General features: G+C 50.0%; 2 protein-coding genes across 4 annotated transcripts; one reads left to right on the top strand and one right to left on the bottom strand.

Annotated features, from left to right (window-relative positions):
• LOC120700154 lies at positions 1-1577 on the bottom strand. The gene has a single exon (XM_039984357.1). It carries the CDS (start codon positions 1460-1462, stop codon positions 533-535), a length of 930 nt encoding a protein of 309 aa, XP_039840291.1. The 5' UTR covers positions 1463-1577; the 3' UTR covers positions 1-532.
• A 5799-nt stretch (positions 1578-7376) lies between these two features.
• Positions 7377-10827, top strand: LOC120700153 (pyruvate dehydrogenase E1 component subunit beta-3, chloroplastic-like). Of its 3 annotated transcripts, none has more exons than XM_039984355.1 (4): positions 7377-7636; positions 7749-7849; positions 7955-8001; positions 9679-10827. In XM_039984355.1, the coding sequence occupies exons 1-4, from the start codon at positions 7558-7560 to the stop codon at positions 10649-10651; spliced, it is 1200 nt and encodes a 399-aa protein (XP_039840289.1). In that variant the 5' UTR covers positions 7377-7557; the 3' UTR covers positions 10652-10827. The 3 variants fall into 3 exon arrangements, with proteins under 3 accessions (XP_039840289.1, XP_039840288.1, XP_039840290.1); XM_039984356.1 differs by having other exon boundaries at positions 7379-7636; positions 7752-7849; XM_039984354.1 differs by having other exon boundaries at positions 7749-8001.
• Positions 10828-11157: the final 330 nt, after the last annotated feature.

Consider the following 11157-nt stretch of genomic DNA (forward strand, 5'->3'; position numbering starts at 1 on the left):
AGAGCAAAATTCTGGCGTTTCAAACAGGGCTGGAGTTTTTGCAGTGGGGCCCACCCCCTCGATGATCATCCGACAGGCTACCGCTACAGGACGAAGGCGATCTTGGAGCAGGACGTACGCAGAGGACACTTGCGGATAACAAAGCCAGCCACGAAGCTAATTGATTATACAACTCTCCACATCTTGCTCTGCATCCTCTTTAATTTATTCCCACCCACGCGTGCGTGCAAGATCAAAGATCCTCTGCTACATGTACGATCTCGATCGATCTTGGCGTGCTCACCGTCGTCGTCGTCGTCTCCGTTCTTGATGTTCAGATCTCACTCGGAGCTTGATTGATTTCCATGTCCCTCTGCCTCACCTCACTGCTCTGCTGCAACAGCAGACTAGTACTAAGAGGAGCCATCGGAGAAGAAGCTACCAGCTACCAGCTACCCGTACAAGCGCAGCACACACACGCGAACAAAATTCTCCAAGGTCCTAGCAACTTGGATTTGAGAGCTTGATTGATTTCCATGGCGTCAGGGCGTCATCAGGCGGCGGCTGCTTGCTCCTTCTCCAGCTGCAGCCTGATCTCCCGGTTGAACCTGGTGATGAACTCCTCCACGCGGCGGTTGAGCTCCTCGTCCGACAGCTTCGAGTACTCGTTCTCCTTTTCCTTCTCCTCCTCCTCCGCCGGCGCCGGCCGCCTGTCAGTCGCCGTCCGGCGGAGGTGCTTCTCCTCGCTCACCACCACGCTCTTGTCCTGCACGGGGACGAGCGCGTGCGAGTGCGAGTGCAACGGCCTGTGACCGCGCCGCCGCCTCGACGTCGTCGGCCTCTCCTCCCGCGCGGCGAGGCTCCGGTTCGCCGCCAGCCTTCTTGGCCTCGCCGCTGCTGGCACGATTGCGCCGACGTCGACGGCCTCGCCGGCGCCGGTGGAATGGCTTATGATAATCTCCCTGCTCTCCGGCAGCGTGCTTGCCACCACTTGTTCTGTTTGGTCTTCTCTGACAACCAATGCGTACGCGTCGTCGTCGTTCTCGGCGATCACCGACATGTCTCCGTGCTCCATCATAACCAAAGCTTGGTTCTGGACGACCACCTCGTCGGAGACAGAGACGCCTGTCGACAACGCATGACCGCTCTTGATGGCCACCGGCTCGACGCCGGAGACGGCGAAGGGGATGCCACCATCGTCGTCGCCGTCAGACGACGAGCGTGAGGCGGCGGATGAGGAGGAGCGGAAGAAGAGCATGCCGGAGTCGGCGGCGATGACGATGATGATGGAGTTGGACATGAGGAACCAGAAGGTGGTGTCCCTGAAGAGGGCGGCCGGCGGGACGTGGAGGAAGGAGACGTAGAGCACCGGCAGCGACATCACCAGGACGGAGATGGACACCGTCCTCATCAGCTGGTGATGCTGCTTGCCGCCGCTCTGTGGAGGAGGAGGAGGAGCTTGCATGTTCAGGAGAGGAAGCATGAGCTTGCTCGCTGTGGCTATGGCGGCGTCGAGGTGTGCTCTAGTTTGCGCGCGTGTGCGAGACGGAGGGAGAGGGAGGAGGCTTGTAGAATGTTCAGTGCGAGGGAGGGCGTGTGGCACGGGAGCTCCTTTTATAGCAAAGGCAGGGCAAAGAGAAATCAGAGAGATGGAACCACTTGTCAAGCAGCTAACGGTGCTGCTGAAACCCACATCTTTGAGATTCGTGTTGTGGTCAAAACCCTTTGGATCGGCCCATCTGACAATGATCGCACGAATCTTAAAGCCGAGTTAGCGGTACCGTCGATTCAGTCGGAAGAACTCGTAGAAAATTGTGGCATATATAGAACGAATTGAAACACGAGAAATGCCAAGTGCATCATTTGGTGCCATCTTAGATTATGTGATCAATAATTCAATATCTTGTCCGGGTGAAAAAGAAAGCTGATATCTTGCTTTGAGATTCATGTAAACCCTATCTAGTACCCCATCTGACCGTGCTCGCACAAATCTCAAAGCCGATTCAACAGTACAAACATCATAATCGGCTGTTAGTTCGTCCAAGTTGGAAGACAGATTCTTTTGTGCTAGTAGTAAATGCTAATTGCTGTGTAGTTGCAGGTTTTGTGGTTGTCTTTGCGTGAGAATGATTGGTGTGTCTAGAGAGTGCAAGCACAGACATGGGGGGCAAGCAAGAGTGCCATCACCGGCAGTGTGCTACCAGCCCTTCCTAATCCTGTGGCTGGATGTGTGCATTGGATTGTCACGTTGCCTGAATTGGGAGGGCAGCTGCTGGACTTGGGCATGCCATTTTTTTTTGTAACAATTTGGGCATGCAATTTGCAGAGGCAGGGGCACCCACTGCTTTGGTTTGATGAGACCAGATCGATGGGTCTGGTTGAAGAAGTACATGTTGGGCGGCAGGCGAGGACAGCTACTGGTCATGGTCACTTGCAGGGGTATGGCCCTCATGGAAGAGCAATGGGAGGGAGAAAAATGCATGGATCAACTTTGGTCCTCGTTCCTCAACCATACGGAGCTGGTGTGCAGATAGAATGGTTGAATTGTGGTTAGCTTTCTGAAAGGGGAATTGCTTTTGGGTTTTTTTTTTCTTGTCCTTTATACCCCATGACTTGGCTTGCTCTGCTTTGAGATATTAATTGACATGATAAGATCGAATTCAATTTGTGAGATAGAATATTTTCTTTTCGGAAATGTTTTGTATGCCACAAGAGTTCCTGAATCATTCCTTTTCATCAAAATCCTTGAGAGTTGGATCAAGAGAAAGCTAACCAACTTGAAAGTGTATTCAATAACTTGAAAGCATTCAAAGACGAACAGCCTGTTCAGCTGGCTGGAACTGGCTGGGCTGGAGCTGCGGCTGAAACAGCCAGGTCTAGCCATCCCTCCATCCATTTCAAATTCTTTCAAATTCAAATCAGCCCCTAGCCATTTCAATTTCGAACCAAACCAGCCCAGCCAGTTCCCACCAGTCAAACAGTCTGGAAGTTCATGGCGTCTGTTACCACGACATAAGGTGTCTTTTGCACAGACGGCTACTATTTCACCCATGTGGTTGCTAGCAAAATAGAGCGATGTACTACGATAAAAGCCTCTCACCACACTTTAATTTGCCGCAATTCATAGGCGGCAGCTGTGGACACTGAGAAGCAGACCCACACATCCAATCAGATTGGGATGTGTGAGCTGATTTTCCACACAAGCTTTGCACGCTCATGGCAAAACACAAAATAAACTAACACTAGCTAGGTTGATGAACTCCCCTTTGTGGGCATCAGTCAGTCACTTATCATAGAGGCCAAAGCCCACAGGGTCGGTTGAAATGACCCAGCTGCTGGACTCTTGCGCCCAAAAGCCAATCGCACTTCATTCTGCATCCGGTGAGAATGATTGAGAGAGCAGCCAGAGGTTATTAAGGACACAGCAATCAAACAAATCATTATGAGTAACAACAGAAAGGTTAGGAGGAGGTGAGAAGTGCTAGCTAGAGGCCAAGGCAATGCAGTTTACATCACATCAGAAATGGGCTCCTTACTTTGTTCTCATATCATGTCTTGATGGCATGATGGATGGCTCGGCAATAATTGGGGAATTCATTAAGTATTTTTTTTTAAAAAAACTTGTGTGCTCCATGTCTACAAGTACGTGTCAGTCCAGCCAGGGGCTAATGTGGTAGCCTACTGTGCCACAGGCCACAGCTCTCGTCCTGGCCGTTGGTGTGAATTTGAAGATCCATGATCACCATATTCAAACTGTTCCGTACGTGCTGATATTTGTATTCCGGAGAATATATGTAAAATAAATTTGTATCTTTGTGTCCTCTCGCGCGCGCCTACTTGTCGTGGTGTATAACATGTTTAAGTTTAGTTGTTTGTGCATTGCACTTGTTAACAAATTGAAACGTGTGCATATATTTGCATTAAAAGTTGTTGGAGTTTCTTTCTCCGAGGGGGATGCAATGCAAGTTTTAAATACTTTGGGTCATTGGGTCGATCAATAAAATATAAATTTGAGTGGCATTGTACATAATAATTTGTGAAATAAAAAGAATAAAATAGAGTGGCGTACCATCGTAATTAATCAGCCGATCCAGAAAGCAGCATGCGAAAGGTCTCGTTTCTTTACCTGTTGGGTTACCATCAGCCAAGCCGTGAACGAGAAAATAGAGGATTATCGGCGGGAGCAGCAGCCTGCATTGCCGTGATTGCAAGCACGCCACTACGTGTACTACAGTAGGTGGGGGAGAGAGGGGGGGTGACGTGTCCTGTGTTGGTACACAAGGTAAGAGCAACTCCAACAGATTGATCTTCTCCTTTTTTTTCCTTTCTACTTTTTTTCTCAATATAGGGAATTGGTGTTGAAAAAACCTACTCCAACAGATTGATTTTTCATCTCTCTTTCCCCTTTATTTTTTCTCAATCCCCAATAATTTCTCTCCAATCCCTAATAGAAAGGGGAGACATCATATCTCCCTTTTCATATAGAAAGAGGAAAAAATTAATCTGCTGAAATATTTTTTCTATATATGTTGAAATTGAGAAAGGAGATTTCTCTATATGGTGAGAAAGTAGAAAGGGGAAAATTAATCTGTTAGAGTTACTCTTAGGTGATTGGGTCCTGGTAATCATGGAGAGGGAGGACAGGTGGCGGCAGACCAGATTAGCTGATTAGGTGCAGATATGCCGCGGCCCGGAGAGCTTTGCGGGCTGGGCCAAGCGGCGCAGTTAAACAATAATAATCTCGGCCGTCGGTCGACTCGATCGCAGCCTGATGACGATTTGCAATCACGCAGGAAGCTACAGACTTAGGACCGTACGTGTGTGTAGTGTGACGCTGCTGCTTCTAGATTCTTATCTCTGCTCTTTTCTACTACTAGGACGAGGGCACTGTTTAGATCCCAAATTTTTACACAAAAACATCACATCGAATATTTAGATATATATATAGTACTAAATAAAATTTATTTATAAAACTTTTTACACGAATGAGTTGTAAATCACGAGACGAATCTAATGAGTCTACTTTATCTACTCCTGGAAATGGATTGGGCCAATCCAAATCCAATTGGATTTTGGCTTTTGGCTTTTGCTGGATTTGGATCTAGTTGGACATGGATATCCATTAACTTTAAATCTAATAGGATTGGATTTTGTTGGATAAAAGATAGAGGATAATCCAAATTTTATTGGATTAGATGAAGAGAACTATGTAAATGGCTTCGGGCACGTCGACGTCGTCGTCCTCATGCTCGGCGGCGACACCGGGGGCTCCTCCTTGGCGAGCTCCTGGAGCAGCGACGACGCTCCCTTCTCTTGGTGCAAGCGTGGGCGGCAGCGTCTTCTTCCTCCTTGGGCTCGGCGACAGCTCGGTGTTCCTGGTGCGTCGGCGGCGTTCTTGGGCGGCAGCCACGCACGCGCGCACAGGGGCAACCAGCGGCACGCGCGGGGGCGCGCGGGGACGCGCGGCCAGCAGTACGTGCAGGGGCGCGACCTTGGCGGGCTGTGGTCGATCTCTGGTGCGGCAGCAACGTCGGAGTACAGCGGCGCAGCTCTTCCTTCTCCTAGGCTCCTCTCTGCACCTCCTCTGTTCCTCACCTTCCCCTCCTCTTCTCTCCCGATTTGTGGCGGCGGCTATGGGGCAAAACACCCTGGGGGTTCTAGGGTTCGCGAGGAAGGAGGCCTTCCAGGCACCATGGGCACTCTCCAATTAGCTGTGGTTGACCCGCCACCGCTGCCGTGCACGTCGCAAGCCGCACGCGCGTGGCCCTGCGCTGCACCGCTGAGCGCGCCAGCTCCACCTTGCCGCGCTGACTGCAGGCCCGCGCCGCTCCGACGCCGGCCGGCTTCGCGCGCTGGTGGGAGCTGCGTGCTCCTCGGACACCCGACCATAGCTCGTGCCTAGCGCCTGGTCGCGCTGCTCCGCCATCGGCAGGCCTCGCTGCAACACGTGTGAAAGCCTGGCGTGAATTGGTAGGATTGGTTGGATGGATGTGGATGTTCATGAGGTTGGATTGGATTGGATTGGAGGGTGGAGACTGCTTACTAGAATTGGATCGGATATTAATATAATATCAACTGGATATTAATTGGATATCGTTAAATGGATTTTGGGTGATGCTCCATTCCCAAGAATAACTTTATCCATAATTTGCAACAATGATGCTATAGTAATCGTTTGCTAATTATAGTTTAATTATAGATTAAATAGGCTCATTAGATTCGTCTTGCGATTTACAACTCATTTATGCAAAAAGTTTTGTAAATAGACTTTATTTAGTACTTCTAAATGACAAGATTCTGTTTTCAAAAATTTTTGGGAGATGAACTAAACACGACCTAGATGATTAGTTATTGATTTCTATATACGACGAAGGGAAGCCAGGCGTCCGGCTTGTTGATTGATTGAGTTTTTGTTTACGGCTCCACGTCTGCAGGTTCAGACGTGATTACCGAGGCAGCATCTTGTCTCTTTCTTTGCCGCTACTACGTGGATGCTGTCTGTGGGCTAGCTAGTACTGTACCATTGGTTCATTGGTCTCTAAGCCTATGGCCCAGCCCAGCCGGGAAGGCGTGTGCGTGTCATTGGTCGCTAAGACTATGGGTCTATGGCTGGCCCAGCGGATGCTCCCTGTCTGGCACTCTGTCTGCCTGCCATTCATCGACCTCCTCCTCTTCTTCCTACTCTTATCCGTTAAGGGCAGTTTAAATGGAAGTTCATTAACACAGTTATCTAGACTGAATCTTAAAAATTGTACCAGTAAAGTGTCATTTCTCTCTTCACATTTCATAATATTTTTCTCTTCTCTCTTTATATTATTAATACATGTTAACAAATTTAACGTGCATAACACTCTCGTTGAAATTGGCCTAACTAATGGCTTCTTATCCGCTCGTCGTCGTCCATGTGACGGACCATGTGCATGCATCGTTTCCTGTACGGCCTCGAGTACGACCACCAGTGAGTTTTTTTTTTGTTTTTTTAGGGGTAACCACTAAGGCACTAACCAGGGAGTGCTTGACGAAACGTAGGGCAGCCCGCGCCAACACGGCCCAACTCCTCTTCTCTGGCCTGCAGCAATCACTACCGCGGGCTTCCGAATTCCCATTCTTCTTTGGGCCGAATCCACTTACTGGGCCGTAAAGTGCAACCAAAGCCAACGCGCGGGAGGATCGATCAGATCGGGTCCATCCAAAACCCACGAGGGCGGTGGAGGCCGTCGATGGAACCGAGGCTCGCGCCCACCCACCTGCACCCGGTCCACGCGCGCCCCCCGACCGCCACGCGTGGGGGCCCGTCGCCAGCTGGCCGTCGCCGTCCAGGTGGACTACCGGCGCATGGACCCCGCGCACGGAGGACTCTTCCTCTCCCTCCTGCTCCGCGCCTCCGCCCACCCTCCCCGCCGCCGCGAAGACGCTGCTCCTCGCCTCGTGCTCTCCGCCTTCCCCACCTCGCTTCCTCCTCCGCGAGCCCTTCGCCGAGGCGCCCACGGGAGCCTATAAAGCGCCCCCCACCGCCAGCCCCGCCGCTGCGAACCCACCACCCGCGAGCGCGACACGACACGACACGGGACGGCACCAATGGCGGCCGCTGCTGCGTCCTCCACGCTGCACGGCGTCGGCGCCGTCGCCTCCGCCAAGCCCAGATCCGCTGCCCCAGGTACGTGCGCCTCCGCCTGCTCGCTCCTGCCGCGCGGACCAGGCTGACGAAGCCGCGGCCGACCGACTGACTGACCGATCCCGACGCGCTTCGCTTCGATTCGCCTCTGCAGCGGCGGCGGCGGCGAGGAGGAGCGTGCGCGTGGCCGCCGCGTCGGCCAAGGGAGGACCGGGCTCCGCGCGAGGCAGGCTCGTGGCTCGCGGCGCCGTTGCAGTTACGTGCTGGCTCCATCCTCTCTCTTCCTCTGTGATGTGCTCGCGCTTCCCGCGTCGTGCTGATTTGTTTGCTCTGTGTGGGGTTGCTGTGCGTCGTGTGCAGGCGAAGGCGGATGAGGCGGCCGCGGCGGCTGGATCCAAGCCTGGCGGGTAAGGTTCTGAGATGTGTGCTGCCAACCTGAATTCAAATCTGTCGTCGTAATTTAGTTTGCGCAAACAATTCCAGTTGGTTTAGATGTCGCTATAAATGAGATTTAGCCTCGGATTCAACCAAATCAGCAGGCGTAGCTGTCCTGAATGTGCTGTCTATTAACAATGACTTATCATCAGTAGTAGGCTCAGAGGGCTGGTAGTCCTGCCTTTTGCAGCCGAAACGGATGCTGGCACCCACCTTGCAACTCAGAATTTTCACACATATGCTTTAGATTCCGCGGAGTAAGATTGGACTTGTGTGGCTTAGATTTTCAATTTTGTTAACCGGGATTTGCGAGAGTTAAGCACAGCAAGCAGGACTATGCTTTATTTCTTAGTTTACTGGTAGCAAACATGGAATTGGCCAATTGGATACAAATGGCAGAGATCAAACTCCACCACGTGGATTTGCTCACTAACTCTAGTGATCGTGATCACCAGTTCAGCACTTGTTTTAATTCAGTCATGTTTAAGCAACCCCAGTTTGCGCGCATGCACATTTGATGTGGCTATCGATGTGAGAAAAATATTCTCGATGAACACTGCCTTCTACCTTCAATGTTCAGAGAGAACAATAAGTAAATGAATGATGATTTCTACCTAGTGCTGAAATAGTAGAGTTATTATAACATTCTTTTATGTGCCAATTATGTTATACTACCCAACTAGAGCACTCTTGCTGGCAGCAGAGCTGAAAACTCTATGCTGGTATGTGGTGTATCGTGGCTGGTTTATTTGGAAACTTGCGTCGAGTCTTTTTCTTTGAGTTCAATACAAGTCTGGTATAACAGATTTGACACCTGGCCATGGGTTTCTACAATCTTGACCATTGATATGTTAATCAGTAAGGGTTTAAACATTTTCATTACTCATTACCCTGTGTGGCATGTAGACTTTGCGTGGCAGGGCGCTTCTGTTTTGAAGTACGAATGGATTTGCCTTTAGAATGGCTCAAACTGAAGTAGTATTGTGGTTGACTAGAAATATAAAACTGCCTATTCCTTCAAGCGAGCTGTATTGACAAGTTATGGACATGAATGAAAGTGTAAATAGTAAGGCGACTCTTTGCGGTTATTATGGTATATGCATGGTGTTTTTATCTGGCAGGAGAAAATGAACTTGTCCTCATGATTACGTCTCTAACTGAATAAGACTTTTTCTATTTTTTTAAGAATGTAAGTGCCTTTTACTTTTCAGGCAATCCGTGTCAGCAATTTATGGTTGTGACTAGAAATAGACTGGTTCACATCTAGATGTACTCTTCCGGAGCCTACTAGTACGGAACAACATTGAACTTGCTAGACTCATAAACTTTATACTCAGCCATGTACGTTGGTACACTGGTAAACAGGGCATTACAGTCTTGAGTTGTCAACATTAACCAATCTGTTAACTCTGGCAATCAGAACCATATACTTTGTCAAGCTCTGTCACAGCAATAAAATATGCTACCGGCCTGCTGGTTACAAACATAAATAAACATAGAAGTCTTGTTCTCTGGGATGCAAGTTATGATATATGATGGCTATTGTTGCCTCTATGAATACATGATGTTGAAATGCAATTCGTGTTTGATTCCTGTTTCTTATGATTATCTACATATGTCTGATTACATTGATCTTGTCTTCTGTTTAGCCATGAGGTTCTGATGTTTGAGGCCCTTCGTGAAGCCCTGATAGAAGAGATGAATTTGGACCCAACGGTGTGTGTCATGGGTGAAGATGTCGGTCACTATGGAGGTTCATACAAGGTGACCAAGGGCTTGGCTGATATGTTTGGAGATCTCCGGGTTCTTGATACTCCTATTGCTGAGAACTCTTTCACTGGCATGGGAGTTGGAGCAGCAATGAAGGGGCTCAGGCCGGTTGTTGAAGGCATGAACATGGGTTTCCTTCTCCTTGCCTACAATCAGATCTCGAACAACTGTGGTATGCTCCACTACACCTCAGGTGGTCAGTTCAAGATCCCAGTTGTGATCCGAGGACCTGGTGGTGTTGGTCGTCAGCTTGGTGCAGAGCACTCACAGCGTCTCGAGTCGTACTTCCAGTCAATCCCTGGCCTTCAAATGGTTGCTTGCTCTACTCCTTACAATGCAAAGGGCCTGATGAAGGCAGCCATAAGGAGCGAGAACCCTGTGGTGCTGTTTGAGCACGTCCTCCTGTACAACCTGAAGGAGAAAATCCCCGATGAGGAATACATCTGCTGCCTGGAGGAGGCCGAGATGGTGCGCCCAGGTGAGCACGTGACCATCCTCACGTACTCCCGGATGAGGTACCACGTGATGCAGGCTGCCAAGACCCTGGTGAACAAAGGGTACGACCCCGAGGTCATCGACATCAGGTCGCTGAAGCCGTTCGATCTGCACACGATCGGCAACTCGATCAAGAAGACCCACCGCGTGCTGATCGTGGAGGAGTGCATGCGGACGGGCGGCATCGGCGCCAGCCTGAGGTCCGCCATCATCGACAACTTCTGGGACTACCTGGACGCCCCCGTCATGTGCCTGTCGTCGCAGGACGTGCCGACCCCGTACGCCGCAACCCTGGAGGACGCCACCGTGGTGCAGCCTGCGCAGATCGTGGCGGCCGTCGAGCAGATCTGCCAATGATCGCAGCATCGGGACATTGCTAAAGTTACATTGTTTTGTCAGTCGATTTGTGAACACCATGTCCTGTTCGTTTTTGCCATGTAGTGACGCTTATTGTGGTGTAGACATACTATGCTCTTTTTTCTCAACGGTGCATATTTTGCAAAATTTTGATGCCCTGAATTTACACTGCTGAAGTTTGCACTGGTGCGTTTGCTGATTGCATCTTGGTACTGACGCTGCGGCTAATGAATTGCCGACGGGGCGAGAGGCAGCCGCTTCTGTTCACAAGCGTACTGGAAGAGGTGACAGCGTCAGCAGCAGAGAGATTGACCCAAATGTTTTACTGAAACGAAAGGACGCCTTGTTTAGATCTCAAAATTTTTTCAGCATTACAGGGACTTCAAACGTTTTAGCAAAAAATTTTCAGCATTACAGGGACTTCAAACGTTTTAGCACTGATTAGAAGTATTAAATGTGAATAGCTGACAAAATCCGTTCCACAACCCAAACCGTAATTGCGACAC

Source organism: Panicum virgatum, chromosome 3K, assembly GCF_016808335.1.
Source record: "Panicum virgatum strain AP13 chromosome 3K, P.virgatum_v5, whole genome shotgun sequence".
NCBI lineage: Eukaryota > Viridiplantae > Streptophyta > Magnoliopsida > Poales > Poaceae > Panicum > Panicum virgatum.

Coding starts and splice junctions, on each gene's coding strand:
- LOC120700154 (XM_039984357.1), bottom strand. CDS start 1,462: ATGCTTCCTCTCCTGAACATGCAAGCTCCTCCTCCTCCTCCACAGAGC.
- LOC120700153 (XM_039984354.1), top strand. CDS start 7,558: ATGGCGGCCGCTGCTGCGTCCTCCACGCTGCACGGCGTCGGCGCCGTC. Junction 7,637..7,748: donor GCCCAGATCCGCTGCCCCAG/GTACGTGCGCCT, acceptor TCGCCTCTGCAG/CGGCGGCGGCGGCGAGGAGG. Junction 8,002..9,678: donor GCTGGATCCAAGCCTGGCGG/GTAAGGTTCTGA, acceptor TCTTCTGTTTAG/CCATGAGGTTCTGATGTTTG.